This window comes from Ovis canadensis, chromosome 13 (assembly GCF_042477335.2).
Source record: "Ovis canadensis isolate MfBH-ARS-UI-01 breed Bighorn chromosome 13, ARS-UI_OviCan_v2, whole genome shotgun sequence".
Lineage (NCBI taxonomy): Eukaryota > Metazoa > Chordata > Mammalia > Artiodactyla > Bovidae > Ovis > Ovis canadensis.
Genome location: NC_091257.1, coordinates 18,841,308 through 18,865,029, shown reverse-complemented (window position 1 = coordinate 18,865,029; position 23,722 = coordinate 18,841,308). Strand labels below are relative to the sequence as shown.

Here is a 23,722-nt window from a genome sequence, read left to right as displayed (position 1 = left end):
TTCCACTGTGCTGGTTGAGACTTGGGCCCTAGCGCGCTAGAAATAAACTCCCTTCTTGCCTTTGCATTACTGTGGTGGACTTGTTCTCTCGGTCGGTTTGGAGATATGGGCTCAGAGTATAACATGCACTATCCTCCCTCGGATCCAAGCGGCTGCACCAGAACGTAGACGGAGAAGGCGCCCGAGGGAAGGCTCCGAATGCCCTGGCTCTGAGACCTGTGTCTGCCTGGAGAGCCGCCCTCTGATGGGAGCACTACACACCATGTGGCAGTACCAGCTTGGACGGCAGAAGCAGGACTTGGCGCTTTGGACATTCTGGGCATGGAGAAACCCTATTGAGATGGAGGCCTCCTGAGGTCAGATCAGGCTCACATCCTGTTGGTGTTTCAGAGGCTTGCTATACCCTCAGTTTCATTGATGCATTCATTAACACCGGCAGTTCATATTCGTATTTGTCACACTGCCTAGTTAGCAGATACAGAAGTGGCCAAAACGAGCATGGCCCTGACCACATTGACTATTTAATGATGGGAGGGGCAACAGTCAACAAGTAAATTGATAAACGAACAAGATGTTTCCAGATTGTCCTTGATGGGGTTCCCTGGGAAGTAGACCTAAGGAGATTTATGACCAGGACATTTATTAGTACTTTTTGGATCTTACCAAGGAAGAAAGGAGGTAGAATGGTGGGTAGAAAAAGTTGAGCTGCAGAATGGTCCCAAGGAGAGTGTCTGCCAAGTCTCACCGTAACTCTGAGAGTTGTCCCAAGTTGGAGGGAAGGGTCAAGACTATATCCCTGCAGTGATCAGTCACTGGATAACCACTGTTCCCGAAAAAGGGCATAACTTCAACTCTTCCCCCAGTCAGTCCTGAGACTTAGATCTGTCTCCACACTCCCAGGAGCTTGGATCAAACAGGAGTCTCCAGAAGTGCCTGTTTTTATATCTGATTTATATTGAAGATATTGTACATACAATAAGAATAATTGCTGCCCTGTATTGAATGCTCACATATCAGATACTGGATAAACAGTAAATATTTACATAGGTAAATACATAGGAATTCTCATATAGCACCATGTTACAGACTATGAAACTGAGGCAAGAAATAAAGTCTTTTTGCCTAAGATCATACCTAGTTGGGGAGGTTAGAATTTTATTTCCATCATTACTCAAAGCATCATTATATTGGGACCCTCATATTTAATCACTTAGCACCATTAACTTCATTAATTGTTGTCAGAGAAACAAATATGAATGTATCACCCTGTCTTTGCTGTTTTGCTTCGTCCTTGAGTTTCCTTCATGATGAACTTTCCTGGCCCTCACTTTTGGAGCCTGTTAACCTTTTCTGTAACATCCTGGAATCTAGTAACAGTCCAGCCTGAGTGCCAGGTATGTGATAACTGCACAACCACCCTGTGATATGGCTGTCAGTGTTATTCTCATTTTATGGATGATGTCCCTGAAGCATTGTGAGGTTAAGGAATCATCCAGGGTCACAGACAGCTGTACTGTAATAAGGCAGAGGAAAGCCCAGGCAGTAGGATTCCACAACTTGTCCACTTAGTCACTATACAACAGTGCATTCTTACTAAGATGATGTGTTATACTTTACCTTCTGGAAACTGATAGGCAGGAACTAGATCCCATCTTTTGTGCAGTACAAAGGTGAAACCTACACCTTTTAGTCAAAAATGTCATTGAAGGCTTCTGAGCAACAGAACTGTATCTGTTGTTGTTTTCACCACGATGGCAGTGTTAAGAGGTTAGAGAATGGAATAGTGGTTTTCAGACTTAAGCTTCAGAATTACCTAAGGAATTTGTTGAAACACAGATTACTGGATCCCAGTGTAGAGTTCTGATTCAGTAGGTCCGGGGCAGCCCAAGAGTTTACATTGCTGATAAATTCCCAGGTAATGCTACTGCCAGTGGCGAAGGAACCACAGTGAGAACCATTGGACTAGAAGCAAGTGAGGTAATGAGGGTCTGGACTATGGCAGTGGGGAGAAATTGCAAAAGAAATGTCAGGTCAAATGGAGAATTGGGTGACTGACTTGATGGGGAGTTTAAGAAACAGCAGAATCCACTGTATTCAGATTTTTTAATCGAACAGTGTGGTAGAGGAGAAACAGCAATTTGGGAAGGAAAGAGGATTCATTTTTATATGAGATGAGTTTAGACACTTGTGGGGAACAGCAGCATGAGATATGTGGGACTAAGCTGGAAATGAAGGCATGGGAGTCACTGATGGATGTGCTAAAGTAGAAGCTTTGGGTGTGAATGAGGACACCCAGGAAATGAACAGAGGGAGAAGACAGCCAAGGACAGAGCTTTGAGAAGAGTGAACAGGTGGATGGAAACCAAGGGACCATTAAAGGAGACCGAGAAGGATCAGATGAGCCTCAGGTAAAGAGTTTCAAGAACTCATCAAAAGTGCTGCAGAGAGATTATAGGGAGAGATTCGTGATCTTTATAGTCAGATGGTTTCCATGGAGAGTGGAACAAAAGCAAATTACTTGGGTGTGAAGGTGGAAGTGGAGATTGGGTCTAGAAATGTGTTATTTGAAAGGAATCAGTGTCTAGTAACTGGAAGGAAGGGCCGGTAAAGGGCAGTGGCTTTAGGGAATTTGCTTTTGGTTTTTTTCAGTGGAGAAAAACAGTTTTGCCAAGGAGGAAGACCAATTCCAAGTGGGAGATGGAAAGTAAAAGTTGGGGTGGGGGGGTGATGGAGTTGGGACCCTGAAGACACGTGGCAGGTGGGACTGACTGACCAGAAGTGTCTGGTCCTCAGAGAGGAAGGACGTGAAAATGGGAGCTGAGACGGACGTTTTACCACATGGGAGCGGGAAGCAGAGGGGCTCAGACCCAGTAGCCACAGTGTCCTCTGGCCAGTAGTTTATCTGCAGAAACCAAGGTGGAGAGTGAAATAGAAATCTCAGAAATGGTGAGGACAGAAACCAACCCTTTTGAGATTCAGAGCTGGCCAGGGGAACATAAAGGCATTGCTGCAGCACTAAGAGCCCAGTCCACTGTCTTCAGTAACTCCCCACCAGCTTCCATGTCAAATGGCAGGTGTAAAGATGGGAAAGGGGCTGGAAAGATTCTCAGACAACTCTAAATTTTATAACGGCTCTCCACACCTTTTTGATAAGCCATGGCCTGCCAGAGAGCTGATCGGCTTTTCCTTGTTAGTTGCTAATTATTCACTTGCTGTTCAAATTTTAGTTTGTGGACAGTTAAAGCTCCCATATAAAACTTGCGAGGCTTCCAGAATACTACTTATTTATAAAGACACTGAATTCACAGTAATGGAGTAGAGGATATCAGAGATTGTAAAATGCTTACGCCTTCACCACGCTCTGTGCCTGCTCGTGACCCGCTCCAGACCAGGCTGTGCTGGTCAGCTGATTCTGCCCAGTTACTGCCTGCTGGTCAAAGTAGGGGTAAGATTTTGCAGAAAGGAAACTTAGAGCTCAGGTTCGGCAGTACATATACTAAAATTGGAACGATACAGAGAAGATTAGCATGGCCCCTGTGCAAGGATGATAGGCAAATTCATGAAGCATTCCATTATTTTTTTGTAAGCTTCCTGGTGGCTCAGACAGTAAAGAATCTGCCTGCAATGAAGGAGACTTGGGTTTGATCCCTGGGTCAGGTTGAGAAGATCCCCTGGAGAAGGGAATGGCAACCCACTCCTCTGTTCTTGCCTGGAGAATTCCATGGACAGAAGACCCTGGCGGGCTACAATCCATGGGGTCACAAATAGTCAGGACAGGACCAAGTGACTAACACACATGGTCCACTCAGTTAATCAAGAATTGACAGTAATTTTTTTGTTGTCTGTGTTTTGACAAGACTGGAAAAGTTCAGCAAAACTGTTATTTTAGGTGATGTAGTTAGAAAAGGGGGGAAAAAAAGAAACTCTTGTTCTGTTTGGCATACCAGTCAGTCAGTTCAATAGGCCTGAAGACACCATGCAGTCCTTTCTAACGTGTACACAAAATTGCCAAAATGTGAACTGTTGTATTAAAATTGAGGATAAAAAGAACTACTTTCAGGGTCAGTAATTAGATTTCAGGAATGAGGAATTCACAGATACTTAAAATCAACATTTGTCACGCCAGAAGAAAAGGCATTATACAATTCCAGTAAATTTAATGAAATATCACAGCCACAAGAGTTGGGTTAATTAATTGTTCAACTTTCCATTTAGTGTTCTATTCATGTTTAAATTACATTCAGTAATTTTTTAAAATGTTTTAAACGTTTTTTTTTTTTTTCCAAATACTTTAAATGGAGCCAGATGAAGACGTTAAAAATCTATCTTACACTGTGTTCAAGAGGCCAGCAGATGGCACCCCGCAAGCCCAGTGGGCAGATTGAGAGCCTTCCCCGCATTGCCTGCATCCGGGTTATTGTAGGCCTAATGGATAGCGAAGCACTGTGGTTTTAACTGCGTGCATACAAAGAGTAATCTGATAGCCAGAGCCAGGTTGTTTAGGATTAAGTGCTTTTTTTGCCCTTACTGATCAGTTCTATGCAGTAAAAAAGATTATGATATTTTAGTGGGGCAGAGATGTAACCAGCTTTTCTGCATTCTGCTCATTAATCTCTATTTATTCTGCACTAAGAACTGAGCTTAAAAAAAAAAAAGGAGCTAAAATTAGCTCCACTCATGCATTAGTAGATCATGGGTGTGTGTTTGGAGGATATGGGCTTGTTTGCCCTCTCCTTTTGGACCGAGTGGCACAAGACCTGTTAGCCTATAGTGTACCCTGCCGTGAGAATAAAGACATGCCAGGTGTAATGCACTGGGGAGCCTGACCTCAGCCACCCACACAACTATGCAGCATGCACCCAGAATGTTCTCGGCACACATCATTATGCACTGGCAATTCTGATTGACTCTTGCCAAAGCTGAGATACTAATACTCAACTTTCGAAAATTGCCATTAAGAATACCAGCCTAGACTTTAGGACTCCAAACTGCAAGATGAGTGCCACAATTAACTGCCAATAATTTTAGAATCATTTAGTGTTTCCTCATATATAAACTGGTCTCATAAAATTGCTATGGAAACAAAAAGAAAAAACAGGAAACTTTGAATAATGAAAAGTATTTGTTTTGGAAAGAAGGATATAAGAAAGCATCTGTGTCAATGGCCTATAAACATTTTCTGTACTTAAGAGAGGCATTTCAATGGATAAAACCATAAATATCTACTTTCTGTTTACTCATGTAAAATTTACTAATCTCTTTTCCTTTTCTTCGTTTCCTCCATCTTTGTAAACTAGCCCCACACCTTCTGTTTTCATTTGTTTTTCTTAGGAGCGTGTTTAGAGAGGACCCAGGAAAGATACGGGCAGTGGCAGGTAGACTGGAGGAGGGTAAGGAGAGGGAAGACGTCTTCTTGCTGTGGTTTGTGTCGCTGCTTTAATCCAGGCAGACTTGAAACACTCTGTGAATGAAGACGTACTAACTCATTTTAGAAGCCAGCCTGTTTTTGCCCAGCAAATGTGATCATTTTGAGCATATTCTTGAGAAAATCTTGCTTCAGACTTAGGAATCTCTTCTGTCCATAAAATAGTTCCACACCACTTGGAATAACTCGTTGCCAAATGTTTTGAGGGAAGGGCCATCTCAAGAAAAGCTGTATCCAGCTTCATTTTCCATCCCCAAGTTGGAACTCCCTGTCTCCCTGCTGCTCAGCACTGTGAACCAAAGTGAAAGTTTTAAAAACCTTCTTGTTAAATTCATTTGAAAAATGAGTTAATTGTTAGGAATTCTAGTAAGACTTTGTATTATCCTGAGAAGCAGCATAGAGAGGCTATAGCATGGACTCTGGAGGATTTACAAGGGTACTTAGCATGTTTAGCAATAAAACACTGAAAAAAATCTCAGATTTCTATCAATCAGTGATCTGTTAAATTAGGATATCGCCATAAAAGCTATATAACTACTAAAAATCATAATGAAGATTTATATTATTGCAGGGAGAAGAGATTACAAAAAGAGTGTATATTGCAATCACATTTTTGTTAAAACCAAAAAGATGACAGATTTTTTTAGCTTTCTTATTACTGCATTTTCTAACTTTAAAAAGTAAGCCTGTGTTATAGTTTTTAGAAAAGGGCAGTGATACTAAGTTTCATTTTGAAAATATTCCATAAAAAGACTTTAGAAGAAAAAAATGGATTAAATCAAAATTGTATACTCCTAGTATATTTGATTGTATTTAAAAGCCCCACAAATTTAAAAAATAAAAAACTAAAAATAAGTAAATAAAAAAAAAAGAAAGAAACAACAGTATTGTAAAGTAAAATAAAAAAAGACAAGCAAAAAATAAATAAATAAAAGCCCCACAAGAAGATATGAGAACAATAAGGGACACATTACTTCAGTAACTACTTTGTTGTCTTTTTCTTACAACTAGCAAGCAACCTTATTTAGTAAAGTCTAACGTGTCTGCCCTGGTATGTGATTTATTCAAGCAACAATATATATAAAATGCTGGAAAGATGCTAAGTAAAAGAAATGAAGTAGGTGAAGATTGCTGTGCCATTGTGAGTCTATCTTACTTGCTGGAGATGGTGTGATACTCAGCATGTTTATGTGGATTAAATGTGAAGACTCTAAAAGTACTTTGTAAAGTAAAATGCCCTGTCATTCTGATCCTTATCATCTCCCAAGCCTCACAAAGGACAACAGAATAATCACTGGAAGTCAGTTACCTGCTTTTTCACCTCCATTAGCCAAACCAATATATGAGACGCAGAGAATATGAGGAAATGGCTGCATGTAGGTGTTGAGCAAATATTAAAGCATTAATTATTAAATCAGGAAGTGCTGTTACTGGGCCTCAGTGATCATTTGGCAAATAATGATATTTCAGCCAAAATAGATACTAATTCCAAGGCTGAACTAAACCTAAATCTAGAAAAAGATGCACTGATTCTAGTGGAAGAGGATACTCGCCTGTTAAACGCAATATAAACAGAATGGGGCACCTTGTCCCTAACCCAGGGAAGACCCAAAGAGACGTTGAGTACAGGGAGCCACCTTGATCCTAATCTGAGGAGGGTTCCTAGCACATCACATTTCATACTGTGATCTATTGTACATGGAGGGAATAGAACCACAGTCCACATACATTGCTGTTATAGTTTGGACCTTGATTTATTCTGAATTTTGGTTATTGAGTTATTCATCTCAGCTTTTTTGTTATATTCTTTCATTCCAAACATGGAGAAGGGAATGGCAGCCCACTCCAGTATTTTTGCCTGGAAAATCCCATGGACAAAGGAGCCTGGTGGGCTACAGTTCATGGGGTTGCAAGAGTCAGACATGACTTAGCAACTAAACCACCACCACCACCGTTCCAAATGAGTCTTTTCTATAAGCTGTTTTCCTAAAAGTTCAAAACTCAGGAAAAAGTGACAAATATGATGATATGTTAATGATCCTGAGAAGTAAACAGGGGCAGAGGTGCTGTCTACGAAAAGAGCTGTGACTTGACAAGCTCATGTCAGAAGGGACAGAGTTGGAGATGCTTAAAGTCACCTTAAGTATTGAGACTGGATGTGAAAGGACAGTATATCCTGATCCTTTTAATTCAAGGTATTTTGTGAATAAAAATGCCAGCTGTCAACACAGACCATTGACTTTGGCACAGCCTCAAGTCCCTCCTTCCATCTCAGAAGTAAGTCTTATTCAAGCTCTTCCCTCATTATTCCTGGTCACCCAGGGCCTCCCTCAGAGGTGTTATTGTTCCTCAAATCTCAAATGCCCCAAAGGCTTTGGGACAGTGGGCTCCACAAGGAAATGTAATCATGATACAGTTTATTTGTGATTTACTTTCTCCAAAGATTAGAACATGAGTATGACAGTAAAAGGCATGGCCCTAAAGGTTGCAAAAAAGCATATGGAATGCCAAAGCCCTTGAGGGCAGGGAGAGGGCCAAAAATGCTCGCAGTTACAAAGCAGGCCATGATTTCCCTAGCAGTTTGTTTAAGTTAGGAAAAAAGTCCTTACGAAATGTGAATTTGTACCCTGTGGAGAAATCGTTTCTAATGCTGGGAATAATATATGTACATAGGCATAACTCTAAGCCTTATTTATTTTCAATATGTACATACAGAACACAGTTCAGATATGTAGCTCATTAGTCCTATATTTTAATCTTGCCTTAAAAGGGAAGGTATAAGTAAAAATTATGTTCAGACATTTTTCTAAACACATTCACACAAAATTACCATAAGCGATTTCATAATGGAACTCACATATATGCCACTGAACCTAATTCTTAACAGTCCTTATTGTCCTTCATTGCCCAGAGGGGAGCTTGGAGAGCAGGTCCATTCAGAGCATTATGAGTGTATAAGCTCATCACTGAAGCCTAGTGAACTCCCTTGAGTAAAAAAGTGTAAGAAGTCTTTACAGGTCATCTAGACTTAAAACCCCAAACCCAACAGATCATCAGAAACAGACTTGTGGGCCATACTCCATGCTTTCCAAATCAGACAGAGCAAAAAACTGTTCTTAATACTGTCGAGCTTTGAAACTGCAGGCAAGTTCCTAGCCCTAGTTTCTTCAAGTAAACTTTGTTGACAATAACCCTTATCAGTTCAGTTCAGTTCAGTCACTCAGGCGTGTCTGACCCTTTGTGACCCCATGGACTGCAGCACGCCAGACCTCCCTGTCCATCTCCCGGAGTTTACTCAAACTCATGTTCAGTGAGTTGGTTATGCCATCCAACCATCTCATCCTCTGTCGTCCCCTTCTCCTGCCTTCAATCTTTCCCAGCCCCAGGGTCTTTTCCAGTGAGTCAGTCTTCGCATCAGGTGGCCGAAGTATTGGAGTTTCAGCTTCAACATCAGTCCTTCCAATGAATATTCAGGACTGGTTTCCTTTGGGAGGGACTCTCAAGAGTCTTCTCCAACACCACAGTTCAAAAGCATCCATTCTTCAGCACTCAGCTTTCTTTATAGTCCAACTCTCACATCCATACATGACTACTGGAAAAACCATAGCTTTGACTAGACGGACCTTTGTTGGCAAAGTAATGTCTCTGCTTTTTAATATGCTGTCTAATTCGGTCATAACTTTTCTTCTAAGGAGTAAGCGTCTTTTAATTTTATGGCTGCAGTCACCATCTGCAGAGATTTTGGAGCCCCCCAAAATAATGTCAGCCACTGTTTCCACTGTTTCCCCGTCTATTTGCCATGAAGTGATGGGACCAGATGCTATGATCTTTGTTTTCTGAATATTGAGTTTTAAGCCAACTTTTTCACTCTCCTCTTTCACTTTCATCAAGAGGCTCTTTAGTTCTTCACTTTCTGCCATAAGGGTGGTGTCATCTGCATATCTGAGATTATTGATATTTCTCCTGGCAATCTTGATTCCAGCTTGTGTTTCATTCAGCCCAGCATTTCTCATGAAGTACTCTGCATGTAAGTTAAATAAGCAGAGTAACAATAAACAGCCTTGACGTACTCCTTTCCCGATTTGGAGCCAGTCTGTTGTTCCATGTCCAGCTCTAACCATTACTTCCTGACCTGCATACAGATTTCTCAAGAGGCAGGTCAGGTGGTCTGGTATTCCCATCTCTTTAAGAATTTTCCACAGTTTGTTGTGATCCACACAGTCAAAGGCTTTGGCATAGTCAATAAAGCAGAAATAACCCTTACAGGGTATAGTTAATTAGTGATAAGGGTAAACACTCTAAATGCAGAAGCTCAGCACAGAAATGTGGAGATGGCATTCAGAGTTCAAACCAAAACTCTTCTGCTATAGTTGGGACCAATGCTTGACAACATTTCAGTGAAAACATCATCACTCACATCCTATCAGAATGCAGAATCTGAATTCTCACTGCATGTTTAATGATTGCCATTTGGTTCTTCTGTTAAAATTGTGACCAAGTAGATTTTTTTAAAGAATAATTTAACTTTGTTGTGGTTCAGAGAAATTAATTATATAAAGACAATGATATTGATGCATGAGTATTCCCAAAGTTTCCAGCAGCTTTCCCAGCAGGTGATGTTGCTCATTCATAATTGCTGACTAAACTTTTAGTGTTACCCTGTATGTTTCCAAGCCTGATCTTCTGCCATCCCTGTAAGTCTGCAACTTACCTCTTTTTGTTAAATAACATTGCAATGTATTGTACCTAGAAACTTTTTAACAGGCAGCTTTTATTAGAGGGCAGTATTCTGTTTGTGCTTTAGAGGTATAATTTTAGAGGGATTTGTTTTGTTTTGTTTTTAACTGTCGACCTTTTCTTAGGTACACTGACGCTGAAGTACTATGAGCTTTCAGAACTTCTGGAAAGACTACAAAGTTCTGGTTGTTATGGTACCTCTGATTGGGTTCATACATTTGGGGTGGCACAGGATCAAAAGCAGCCCTGTTTTCCAAATTCCTAGTAAGGACAACCTCTCTGAACCAGGCAGTCTGGCTCTTACAAGTCCTAAGAAGAACCACCTCCCAGGGAAGTAGCAGGCTGGCAAATTTCAGGTGAGTTTGATTTACCCCCTCAAAATGCATTTATATAGGAAAAGCCAAATATATGCTTTGTTTTCCTTTGTTGTTGTTTAGCAGCTAAGTCGTGTCTAACTCTTTGCAACCCTCCATGGGCTGTTGCCCACTAGGCTCCTCTGACCATGGAATTTTCCATGCAAGAATACTGGAGTGGATTGCCATTTCCTTCTCCAGGGGATCTTCCCAACCCAAAGATCAAACCTGCATCTCCTGCGTTGCAGGCTGATTCTTTACCACTGAGCCACCAGGGAAGCCATTTCCCTTCATCAGTTTTTATAATAACAAGTTAACGCTCTAGTAGCAATGAGAGTTTTTGTTCTTGATGAATTCAGAAGTTTGCATAAATTTGAATTATCAGAGTCATTGTCATCAGTATTCTTTTTAATGCTTAAATTGTCCCATCTTAGATTCCCTTCCAATTGCCCCTGGCTATCTGTTTTATATATGGTGATGTATATGTTTCCATGCTCTTCTCTCAATTTGTTGCGCCCTCTCCTTCCCCTGCTGTGTCCAAAGTCTGTTCTCTATGTGTCCATCTCCATTGCTGTGCTGTAAATAGGTTCGTTAATACCATCTTTCTAGATTCCCTACACATGCATTAATGTACAATATTTGTCTTTCTCTTTCCAGCTAACTTCACTCAGTACAACAGGCTCTAGGTTCATCCACCTCATTAAGACTAACTCAAATGTGTTATGTTTTATAGCTGAGTAATATCCCATTGTGTATATGCACCATAACTTCTTTATCCATTCATCTGTCAATGGACACCTAAGCTGCTTCCATGTCCTAGCTGTTGTAAAAAGTGCTGCAACGGACATGGGGTACACATATCTCTTCCAGTTACAATTCCTAGTTTTTTAAGACATCTCCATACTGATCTCCGTAGTGGCTGTGTCAAGTTACATTCCCTCCAACAGTGCAAGAGGGGTCCCTTTGCTCCACATTCTCTCCAGCATTTATTGTTTGTATTCTGACCAATGTGAGGTGATACCCTGTATAGCTTGGATTTGCATTTCTCTAGTATTGAGCAGTGTTCATCTCTTCATTGTTTGTCGGCCATCTTTATGTCCTCTTTGGAGAAATGTCTGTTTTGGTCTTCTGCCCACCTTTTGATTGGGTTGTTTGTTTTTCTGGTGTTGAGCTGCATGAGCTGTTGTATATTTTGGGGATTAATCCTTTGTCACTTGTTTACTGTGTCATTTTTTAATGACTATTACTTTTTTACAGGAAAAGTCTCTAGCTCGTCTCATTTATTTCTTGCCTCAGCCATTTCTCCAAAGAACCCTGATTCCTTTTAGGAAAAAATTTTACCTGTTTATATTTCTTTAGATCATATTTTATAGCTCTGAATTGAGAATATAGTCATGGAAGTGTTAGTATTATTAATATTTAATTGTTATCCATCACTGCAAAAAGACCATCTGCCAGGCCAGTGCGTCCAGGAATAGTCAGGGCCATTCATGTGATGTTAACTTTAGGAATAATGGGTCACATTGTTAGGAAGAAAGAAATAGCTGAATTGGCACTTCCAAACCTATTCTATAAGCCAGCCATGTGTTAATGTCCCCTGTTTTCTCAGTTGAACCTTATTTTGTCTAGAGAAAGCCATAGGACCATGAGTTAGCAGTTTTGACATCCTGAAAATGATCTGGCAGTCACCATCACTTTGTTCCTTTCTCATAAAGATACTAGCCAAAAGATGTGGTTACTGCTCTAACTACCACAAGACTTTTAGAGGGGCCAATTTAGCCCCTTTTGAAAAGTTGCATGTCACTATTATATATTGAAAAGTAACCAGGTAAATCACTTTATTGGTCACAGTCTGTTAAGATTTGTGGTTTGTGTAGGTGTTGTAATATGCAAATTTACATATGGAAGTCACTTCACTAAGCTTGCATTTAAATGTATTTCACAGATTTTGCTGCATCTAAAATAAGCTTTGAAATAATATTTAAGTTATTTGGTTCTTTCTCATATGAGATGAACAGAAACTTTTTTCCTTGTGCTGTAAAAAGAGATAACTATAGCTTTATCATTGCAATGAGAAAGCTGGCTATCCTTGCTTTCACTTTATTTGGGCCCAGTTGCCATGGTTACAGCCCTGTAACTAAATTGGGAGGTGTGATAACCAAAATAACACTTTGCATAACATTCCTTTGTTCTCTTCACATCTTTGCACGTCTTCAGATCACCTTCCTAGTCTGCATTGTACTGTGCCATAGTCTACTCTGGGCAGGACTATAGTCTGAGTAGTTCAGTTAGTTCTATTTATGCTAAACACGGTCTGTGTGGTTAGCATGGTTAGTATATTCCTGAAAATAACCAATAATTGGTTGAACCTTTACCTTCAAAGCACCAAACCTCAACAGATCTCCACACATTATTATAGTATCAGAAGTTTACGCCTCCACTCACTTCTTCCAGCCTCATTAAGGAAACTAGTACGAGTGCTGGCACACTTGGTAAATGGCAGCATTTTACATTATTTACCCTCTCTGGGGCCAGATTGCCAATCCAGTCTCATCCAGCACATTCCCTGGCTTTTGTATTTATTGACATAAGCCATAGTTTGGGAGTGGATTAGCTGTAAGACATCAACACTGAGTATCATTAACTGATAGGGTAAAACTACAGAAGATTGCTCTGACTTTAGCCAGATATTTTAAACATGGTTTTTTCTTTGGTAAATTTGTTGTACACATTTGTCCAGCTAGATGTAGACTGTATTTGATATTAGGAATCCTGATAGCTATCTCATTTTCGTAATTATTTACAAACAGGATTTGATATAAATGCAGTTATATTCAGACCTAAGCAAGAGAAAAGTTAGAGTTATTTTCCAAGTTAGAGAAAAAAATATCACTAGATCTTGATGCAAGAGAATAAAAACATTTGAGACCTCGAGACCAGATTCTATGAGTTTTACTATATATATATATACCATTTTCTATAAGCATATCATATTAAAAAACTGTGTACTATAAGCTTCCTGACTGTTGTGCATTCCAGAATTATTAAAATACCAGTACTTTTCCTTGTAGAGATTCACTGAAGAATAAAGAAATGGATGTTTTTAGTCTTAATTTATGTTTCTCATTTTCTGGAGATTTGTACCTGTGGGTAGTTCCTTTTTCTGAAGAAGGAGCGGAGCATTAAAATTAATTACTAAGGTGGATTCATGTCAATGTATGGCAAAACCAATACAGTATTGTAAAGTAAAATAAAGTAAAAATAAAAATTAAAGAATTAAATTTAATTACTAAGCTTCAATTATAAAATGTTTGCAGGTTACTTCTCTAAAATATTTTTTATTTTTATTTCTTGTAGAAAGAAGCAGCTCTGAGTCAGAGCTTGAGCTAGAAAGAAGAGATGAAAAATAGCAGTTGGATCAGAAAGAACTGGCTTCTTGTAGCTGTGGTTTCCTTCTTAGGTGTCCATCTTGGAACGTATTTCATACAGAGGGCTGCAAAACAGTCTGTAAAGTCTCAGCCTGAAGGCAAACAAAGGAATTTGAATAATGAAGTAAAATAAATATTTGGAATTACTAAAATGTCATTATATCAATCATTATGTGCCGATTAGCTTCATAAGCATGGAGCTCAGTATTTAATTTTATAGCCACAATGCTGTAAATCCGAACTCTTGATTCCTGAAAAATAATCTTGTTAAATGTTAAAAACCCACGACAATACAATGAATAGAAAACTCTGGTTAACAAAATAAAAACTTTCTTCACAAATTACCTTGCAGTAACATGTCTCGTTTAGAAGCTAAAAAGCCCTCGATCTGCAGAAGTGAGCCCCTGACAGGCGAGCGCACCAGGGCCAGCCTGGCGGCCTTGAGGGGCCTCGTCACGTCGTGCTACGGCCCGGCGGGCAGGCTGAAGCAGCTGCACAACGGCCGGGGCGGCTCCGTGGTCACCACGTCCCAGTCGGCCGCCCTCCTCGCCGGCCTGCCCGTCAGCCACCCCGTGTTAAAGGTCCTGACGGCCGCCGTGCGCAATCACGTGGCCTGCTTCAGCGATGGCGGCTTATTCACAGCCATTCTTTGCTGCAACCTTGTCGAAAATGTTCAGAGACTAGGCTTGACACCCACCACGGTTATTAAGTTAAATAAGCATCTTTTGAGCCTCTGCACCAGTTACTTGAAATCTGAGGTCTGTGCTTGCCGAATCCCAGTCGACTTTAGTAGTACCCAGATCCTCCTGAGTTTGGTACGCAGCATATTAACAAGTAAACCTGCCTGCATGCTCATCGCAAAGGAAGTTGACCATATCAGTACTCTGATTCTGAGAGCCTTTCTGCTTACAATTCCAGAGAATGCCCAAGAGCACATCATTTTAGGAAAGAGTATAATTGTGCCTTTAAAAGGGCAAAGGGTTATAGATTCTGCTGTGTTACCTGGAATACTAATTGAAGTATCAGAAGTTCAATTGATGAAGATACTACCTATCAAAAAATCAGATTCCTTCAAGGTGGCACTCTTTGGTGTGTCTTTATCCGGAGACCTTTCTGATACTGGAGAAGGAACACTGTTGGTCAGTTACGGAGTTTCTCTTGAAAATGCAGCTCTAGACCAGTTGTTTAACCTAGGAAAACAACTAGTTAGTGACCGTGTAGATCTTGTCTTGTGTCAAAAAGTTATACACCCATCTTTGAAACAGTTTCTCAGAACTCATCATGTTATTGCTGTAGACAGAATTGGAGTGTCTCTGATGGAACCCCTGAGTAAAGTGACAGGTAAAAAGCACTCTCAGTTTTTGCCCTTTATGGTTAATAAATCACACTTCCCTTGAGCAAAGATATTCTTGGTGTGCGTTGTGTTAACATATTGAACAATTTGAAAAGCTGCCAACCTCACAGTGTGTGAGTATCATTTCTGGCAGCAAAGGTTGTTTCTGAAAAAGATCCTGTATTGTTCACTCATTAAAAATTGAGTGATGTTGACTATTTTGTAGCTATTTTCCAGCCCCAAATGTACTGCAGAGTCTGTCATAATTTACAGCTATTAACCCTCAAACATTCAACAGATTATTGAGAAAGCTAACATTCTTACAGTCATATAAAGTCTCATAATTTAAACAGAATTCTTCTACTTGAGTTTTACAAAGCTCTTAAGTCACTTTGTATTATCTAACTCCAACAATCAACTGTACTTCTGCCTAAACAGTGGTTTCTAATTACAGTATGTGTGTATTATTAGGGTGTATGTTTGTTTAAAGCTAGTACGTGATTAAATATCCCAGATATTTCCAGCTAGTCTCCTTGAGAGCTAGGGTTGCCTTTTACTTTTAGTGCTTAAAACAAGCCTGGTCCATAGTAGGGGTTCTAAAATGTTGAATTAACAATAATATATTTATTAACATATAAAATTATAACAGGCAAGAATTTCACTGTATTTTACAAACCTGGCAAATTGCAAACAGGTTGGTAGTCACCTAATAGAGTCAAAGAGAAATGACAAGTTAGAGAGTTCCTGATTTGAGCCACTTGTCAATATCTCTTAACTGCATTGATAACCTATCAGAATCATTTCATTTGAATAAATTTCAGTTTATAAGTGGTTAGACTTAAGAGTTTAATAAATTTTGGTAAAACTGTTAAAGTTAACTATTTTTGTAAGTTATCAGAGAAGAAGTGTGAGTGCCAGTATCAAACCCCTGGAAATTGTTAAGAAATAATGGCAATCATTCTTTGGAACTCATTAGTGATGCTGTGGGTCAGACCCACATCCCTAAGTATTTACTGGCTTTTCATGAGCAGGTGATTTCAAGTAATGAATATTGAGTATTAAATATTATGATGTCAGTTTTTAAACTGAGGAATTTTTCTGTAGAAACAATGTAAGTGGGCACTTGGTTTCCATACCAGCCCACAACTGATTTTTATTCCACTGATAACTAGAGGGTGGTAGAACATGAGCTGACCTATTTTACTTGCAAATAGATACAAAAAGTTAAGCATTCTCCAGATATTTGCTGATTGGTTGGTTGCTTAGGAGTGTCGTCAAGAGACTACAGCACTACCAGTGGGTACCTGGGATTGGGGAGAGTGCAAACTTTTATAGACATGGTGTGCTCTGTTCCCCCACATAATTTCAGGTTTGATCCCTGAGTTGGAAAGGTTCCTTGGAGTCGGGAATGGCTACCGACTCCAGTATTCTTGCCTGGAGAATTCCATGGACAGAGGAGCCTGACAGGCTATAGTCCATGGGGTTGCAAAGACTTGGACACGACTGAGCAACCAACACTTTTACATAAAGCCGGAGTTGTAGTCCTAAATCTTGGGGGCAGAAACTTTTTCTAGACAGAAAGGGGGGAGAAAAACTCTTATCAGGCCCCTGTGGCTCCATTAAACAATAGGTGAAGTATGTTTGGGCCTAATCCATTTTATCTAGGTTGAAATTACCTCTCCCTCCTGATTCAAACCTAACTCCTCTTTTTGGATAATTTAGGATAAGTAATGGGGTTATTGTACTTGGTGGACTGGTGGCTATGAAGCTTGTCATGGCTTACAAAACATTTTTAACTTTTGACTTGGTTTGATTGATTTGTGAAATAGACATGATCACCCCCACTTTACTGTCCTGTGGGGAAGCCCACCGAGAAGAGTTCAGTGCTTTGCTCCACATCAGAGGCTGGGCAGCAGGAAAGCTGAGCCTTTCCTTACAAATTTTCTGTTGGTTCCACCCTTGAAGTTGTACAAGATGTAGGGTTTGTTTCTTTTTCTTAAATTTTAGATCCCTCAAGTATTCCTTGTTCTTTGAGACTTCAGAAGTAAAGAAGAAAGGATATTCAAAGAAGTGAAATTGTTCATGAGGTGCAAGAATATTTAGACATTGTTTTAATTCCATTTGTTCGAGAAGAAACTGGCCCAAGGAGGTGCATTGCTGAATTACAGTTTTAATCTTAAGACTTTAAACCAGTGCTGTTACTTCTTAAAAGCTTGTTGCCATTTCTTATATAACTTTACTACATTTAGAGATTTTAGAAAACTTTAAGTCATCCTGACTTCTCCTTCATTCATATTTTTATTTATTTGTGTTTTATAAAATTTTATTATTTTACCTATGCAAGAGGGAGGGCAAAATATAATCAAAGAATAACAAAATGAAATAAGTTCACATACTTTATTTTGGCATGCTTTAGGTAGTTGTTTACATACAAACAATTGTTTGGCAAAGAAAAAAATTCCTGTATGTTCACTAAACGGAGCCCCAAAGGAATTCAGCCATACAGCTATCTGCATAGCTTAGTTTGTGAGTTTTAAGGTAAAAATAATAACACCCTTTAAAAATAGCCTGTCTCCTCATTTCATCCTTATTTCAGATTAGTGTGGTTGTTAATTTGGGGTCTCTGATCCCTGAATGGGCTTCCAGGATTCCTGGACTTCCTGAAAATGTGTGCAAAATTATGCATGCCTTTTTCTGGAGAGTGCAGAATTGCTTCTAACAAATGTTCAAAGAAGTCTGTAAATCAAAAGAACCGCTGCTTTATTTGCACATCATTTGAATAATAGAATATACTATTTATAGGTTTAAGAAGATGCATCTTATTATTTCTTTATCCTATATTTCATATTTTAAATGCTATGCTTTTGAGACTTTTATATTAACTAGGAGTGGATATTGTAATTTTAAATGATTGCAAACTCCATGTTTATTCATCTATTTTGTGTTTTCTAAACTTTTTTAAAAAATAGGAGCTTGGCCTATTGGTTCCTTGGGCTCAATCTCTCCCAGTAGTTATGGAAGTATAAAAGATTTGTGCATTGCAAAGTTTGGCTGCAAACATTTTTTTCATCTTATTCCTAACAAAACAACTATCTGTAGCCTGCTTCTCTGCAACAGAAATGACACAGCCTGGGATGAGCTGAAGGTAGGTAATAAATGTTGAATTCCTTATCTAGGGACTGGGGCAGGGATTAAAGAATCAGATAGGTACTATAATTTTTTTCACATCAGTCAGCTGTGCTTTTTTCCTTCACAATTTTCCTAGGTGGTGTAGAAAGCAAAAACAACCAAAATATGAGAATTACAGTTATAAGTAAGCTGATTTATTTTCCTGTGATATAGAAACTTGGCATATGCTGCCTCTTATTATTTCAAGTAATTTACAAGCAATGTAAAAGCCCTTGATGGGAAATTTTCTTAAGAAATTAATTTGAATTGTGTACTTGATGCTAATGTGTATGAGTAATTCACTTAGAAACAGGTTCCCCAGTTATACCCATCATCCACTTCTTAACAGAGATGTTCACAAACAGCAATAACACATGCAGTTTTCATACAATGAAAGTGACACCCAGTGGTACTGGTCACAGACTGGAAGAATAGATACTCAAGGCTGTAGCCTGGTAAATATTCAAGGTCTGTGTGTTTTTATTGCTGCTGGGTTGGATCATTTCCATAGCAACTTGAAATAAATTCTATATAGCATTTATACAGCTAATTTACTTAGATACAGTTTTTTTTTTTAATAGAAATATTAGCACTCTGCTGATCCAGTTGTGTTTGTGAATCTCAATTTGAAGAGCTAAATGTATATGAAGGAGGATATTAATCCAGTCCATGAAAACAAACATCTGGCCAAAGTATTCTTTCATTTCTAATTTTTGTTATTCCAAAAACGTGTTCATCACATGACAGCCTCGGTGACACTAGTTTTGTTCTTTTGGGCTCCTTGAGCCCCCTGTCTAAGTCGCCTTGAAAACATGGCTCTATTTCTTTGTGTTTCTGATGTCAACATCAGATTCTGGTGATTGTTTCTCTTTTAGCTCACGTGCCAAACAGCACTGCATGCTTTGCAGTTAACAATCAAGGACCCGTACGTTTTGTTGGGAGGTGGCTGTACTGAAACTCATTTGGTGGCATATATCAGACACAAGGTAGGTTAGATAGTCCCTCCTAAATTATCTGAATTCTCAGCAACATGCATTTTATGAGATAATAATACTCTGGAGCCTTTAATGCTTAATTGCTCAGTAGTCTTGAAAAATCAATATTGTATTTAAAAACACTTCAGGAAAATAATACTCGAAAATATAAGCTCATATCTTTATCACAGTGATTATTAATCCAGATAGATGATCATATTCTTTGAGGACTGTCTAAATATACTGCCTGTTGAAATGAGCATTCTGGGTTTTTTCCTAGTTTTTTTTTTTTTTTTTTAATTTTGTATTGGGGTATAGCCAATTAACATACAACATTGACATAGTTTCAGGAGAACAACGAAGGGACTCAGCCATAATATTCATGTATCTATTCTCTCCCCCAGACTCCTTTCCCGTCCAGGCTGCCACATAACATTTAGTAGAGTTCGATGTGCTATACAGCAGGTCCTTGGTGGTTGGTTATCCATTTTAAATATAGCAGTGTGTATATGTCCATCTCAAACTCCCTAACTATCCCTTCCTACCACTACCACCAGCAACTATAAGCTCTTTCTCAAAATCAATGAGTCTGTTTCTGTTTTCTAAGTACGTTTATTTGTATTGAAATGAGTATTCTGTTGATGGGAGTTGTCATCCTAGAGATCTCCACTGCTAAGATACAGTAATAATTGATGTTCATGATGACAGTGTTGAGATTCTACAAAAAAACTTCAGTACATTCTGGATATTCCAGAAAAAAAAGTTTCATTTATTAAAGCATCTAATTATTAGATTCTGTTATAATTTTAAATGGTATTCATTTATGATAAATGTTAATTCTATTAAATAGAATTGTTTTTATTAATCTATGAGACTCCATATCCTAATAGTAGATAAGTGTCACACATCATATTTCTTATTAATTATTTCATTAACACTGACCTACTTTCTTTGAAAGTAGCTACAAAAAGGTATTTGTGTGTTTTCCAAGTGCTTGCAGTTGTTTCTTTGGTCAGTCAGGAGTGCAGAGTCTCTGGGATGCCTGGGATTGACGAGTGTGTAAATGTTTTCCATAGACATGCCCTGCCTTGCTTCCCCAAATAACTTAAAATCTGTATGAATATAAAGCTTCTTCATGAAAAGTTATCAGAATGCACATTATGAAAAACAAAACCATTGCCAATCTATTGATGCTGAAGAGACAATATTATAGTCTGCAAATGGAACTGAGTAAACTGGAAAAAGTCTTTTGGAGAAGGACAGTATCTTGAGTAGGATTTTTGAAGAAGCAATATAGCACTGAAAATGTGGGGAGGGAATGTGCAGTAGAGATGATATCTGGTTCCAGTCTCCTGGGCGAAAGGAAAAAATGGTCATTGTTTTTGAGTAATTAGGATATGGATTTTTAATGATCATTCAGTGATGAGTTTGTTAATGTGTTACTTTTCCTATCATGAAATTTCTAGGGTAGACTTTTTAGAACGGTGGAACAAAAGCAATTCAAAATTATATAACCTTGTCATTAATTAAAGAGAAGAATAGTTACTTTTTAAACATTAAGGTTAAAATGATACATGTCCCTAAATGGTTTTTGTCTTAGTTATAACACACGTATTTGCATTTTAAACAAATCTCAAACATTTACTGAGTATAAATAAGTTCTTGGTTTGTGACTTCATTAGTCTTCACGAGCTTCCTTCTGGGTGTATAGAAACCTGTGATTCACTTATTATGCCTTGTCCTTCATGTTGTACAAAGCCACTACTGGCAATCCTTCAGAACAAATTGATGGCGGGGTTAATTCTGAGTCATTCATTCTGATAAAATGACTAGTAGTGGGTGCTTTTACTGTAACAACCAGGTTAATGGATTAGCATGGCCAGCTGGCCCATCCCTGCCCATTAGCCTTGTGCCAAACCCCAAGTACTGTATGACTAAGCGTTTGATCAAGTATTTTTCAGAAACATTTTTGTCATCCTAATTGCTCTGTTCTGTATCTTCAATGGTTTTGTTACTCTCTAGACCCGTAATGAGCCAGAAAGCGTTCTTCAAGATGAGGGATGCTCTCAGACAGAACTCCAGCTGATCACTGATGCATTCTGCACTGCGCTTGAATCTCTCGCTGGCTCTTTAGAGCACGACGGAGGTGAAATTCTTACCGATAGCAAATATGGACACTTCTGGTCAGTTCAGGCCGATTTGCCTTCTGCTGTGAACTGGCCAGATCTGCTTTCCAGATGTGGCTGTGGACTCTACAGCAGCCAGGAGGAGCTCAGCTGGTCCTTCCTAAGAAGCGCTCGTCATCCCTTCCCACCGCAAACCTGCCTTTCCCATGAAGCCACAGGCTCGGCCAGCACCCTGACCTTGGACTGCTTTACCGCGAAGCTTAGTGGCCTGCAGGTGGCTGTGGAGACTGCTAGTTTGATTTTGGATCTTTCATGTGTCATTGAAGATACAAACTGATATAATGTTATCTTACAAAAAGAAAAACTAGTATTGAGTTTATATGTTCTCTCTGAAAGGCCTGTTCTCCATAGTGAGATTGATGATTCATAAAATCATAGATTTACTTATTTAAGGAAAAAAGAATTGATTCTTGAATAGAAATACTATAGAATAATAAAAATATGAAGCATTATTGAAACTATGGTAATTCTGTCAGTGAGTTCATAGATACTGCTGTAGATTGTAATAAGTTTCTGTTCTCGTTATTTTGACGTCATTCTAAGAGTATACAGAAATTTTAAAACATCCTAGTCTATGTTCTTTCTTGGATATACTTTTATAGATATTTTTATTTAGTATTAATTACATATGTTTATAAAGCTAGATTCCAAAGTATCACAAAGCATCCAATACAGATTGTTCATTCAAAAGAAGTGTTCAAACTGCACATTCTGTAGAATTTTCAGGTTCTTTATCTGAGACTGTATCATTCAGTAATTGGGTAATTGATGTAGAAGCTGCTCTACCTGCAATTGCTAGTTTGTATTACTGTTCTTCATTTCTGTTATTCTGAGGAAATGTGTAATCAAGAAAAAAAATAGACTTTATATATAGTAACTTCCCTGATAGCTCAGTTGGTAAAGAATCTTTCTGCAATGCAAGAGACCCTGGTTTGATTCCTGGGTCAGGAAGATCCCCTGGAGAAGAGATAAACTACCCACCCCAGTATTTTCTGGCTTCCCTTGTGGCTCAGCTGATAAGGAATCTGCTTGCAATGCGGGAAACCTAGATTCAATCCCTGGGTTGGGAAGATCCCCTGGAGAAGGGAAAGGCTACCCACTCCAGTATTCTGGCCTGGAGAATTCCATGGACTGTATAGTCCATGAGGTCACAAAAAGTCGTACATAACTGAGCAACTTGCCCTTTCATACTTTTTCATTTTAAATAGCATAAAGAAGTGGAAAAACTACTTCTCTATTTCAGTCAATAGTGCCAGAAAGAAACTAGAATAATTCTCATACTCAAAGACATGTCATATCAAGGAATATAACTTGAAATGCAAAATATATTGATAAATTGAAGAAGAAATGCAGAATATAGCTAGAATAGTCAGAATGGAGCTATAACATGTTACATTAAATTTTAGGAAAACATCTTGAAAAGTTTGGAAAAATTAAACAACCTAAGAGTCAGTGGTCAGATCTATAGTCATGATAGAGGGAGAGAGAATGGTTTTAACTATTTCCTCCAAAATTCTTAAAAATCTGAAAGAATTTTTACCCTAAGTCAAAGAAAATAATTGTAATACAAACTCACAGCGATACAATATATATCGAAAAGTCAGCTATACTGCAAGCTTCATAAAATATTTCTCTAAAATTTCATGTCCTTTATTTTTAGGGTCAGTCAGGTAGAGTGGTGGCCTCTACCAATAGCCTCTACTACCTGACTAGCCTCTACCACTAGAGTGGTAGTCAGGTAGAGTTAGGTAGCCTCTGAGACGCCTCCTGGTCTGTAGACCCCCGTCTAATCCCTCCGTCTGAGTGTGGGCTGCATGTAGATTCCTTTGCATTTCCCTGTTCTCCCTTGGTGAACAGGAGTGTCTTAGGATGGTTATCCTATGCCTGATCCATCCCTGTATGTCAGGATGTAACTCGTTTTTGTGGGTCTACAGATGGAGAGGACCTGTGCTCCAGGAGCTGCACCCACCCCGACTTGACTTCAGTAATGAGGCTCTAGACTTTTAGCTCATGTGGTAATGTGATGAGAATCTAGGGGATCTGGGAAGGAGGTGGATGTATCTCGCATGTGATGGGCAGCCTCCCAGGTGGCTCCCACTGATCTTATCTCTGGCGTAC

General features: G+C 39.0%; 3 protein-coding genes and 1 non-coding gene across 4 annotated transcripts; all 4 read left to right on the top strand.

Annotated features, from left to right (window-relative positions):
• Positions 1-3,471: 3,471 nt before the first annotated feature.
• LOC138417959 (U6 spliceosomal RNA) lies at positions 3,472-3,579 on the top strand. The gene has a single exon (XR_011248370.1). It is a non-coding gene; the product is annotated as a U6 spliceosomal RNA (small nuclear RNA).
• A 6,729-nt stretch (positions 3,580-10,308) lies between these two features.
• LOC138417279 (uncharacterized) lies at positions 10,309-10,518 on the top strand. Its single transcript, XM_069547089.1, has one exon. It carries the CDS (start codon positions 10,309-10,311, stop codon positions 10,498-10,500), a length of 192 nt encoding a protein of 63 aa, XP_069403190.1. The 3' UTR covers positions 10,501-10,518.
• Positions 10,519-13,914: 3,396 nt separating this feature from the next.
• Positions 13,915-14,287, top strand: LOC138417280 (uncharacterized). Its single transcript, XM_069547090.1, has one exon. The coding sequence runs from the start codon at positions 13,915-13,917 to the stop codon at positions 14,074-14,076; it is 162 nt and encodes a 53-aa protein (XP_069403191.1). The 3' UTR covers positions 14,077-14,287.
• Positions 14,147-22,062, top strand: MKKS (MKKS centrosomal shuttling protein). Its single transcript, XM_069547080.1, has 4 exons — positions 14,147-15,284; positions 18,246-18,421; positions 19,320-19,430; positions 21,441-22,062. Exons 1-4 carry the CDS (start codon positions 14,300-14,302, stop codon positions 21,879-21,881), a joined length of 1,713 nt encoding a protein of 570 aa, XP_069403181.1. The 5' UTR covers positions 14,147-14,299; the 3' UTR covers positions 21,882-22,062.
• The last annotated feature ends 1,660 nt before the right edge of the window (positions 22,063-23,722 follow it).

What these genes read in the sequence shown, in the direction of transcription:
- LOC138417279 (XM_069547089.1), top strand. Translation starts at nt 10,309, where the DNA reads ATGAGCTTTCAGAACTTCTGGAAAGACTACAAAGTTCTGGTTGTTATG.
- LOC138417280 (XM_069547090.1), top strand. Translation starts at nt 13,915, where the DNA reads ATGAAAAATAGCAGTTGGATCAGAAAGAACTGGCTTCTTGTAGCTGTG.
- MKKS (XM_069547080.1), top strand. Translation starts at nt 14,300, where the DNA reads ATGTCTCGTTTAGAAGCTAAAAAGCCCTCGATCTGCAGAAGTGAGCCC. An exon ending in ACCCCTGAGTAAAGTGACAG is followed by an intron (nt 15,285 to 18,245) that starts GTAAAAAGCACT and finishes TTTAAAAAATAG; the next exon opens with GAGCTTGGCCTATTGGTTCC. An exon ending in CAGCCTGGGATGAGCTGAAG is followed by an intron (nt 18,422 to 19,319) that starts GTAGGTAATAAA and finishes TTTCTCTTTTAG; the next exon opens with CTCACGTGCCAAACAGCACT.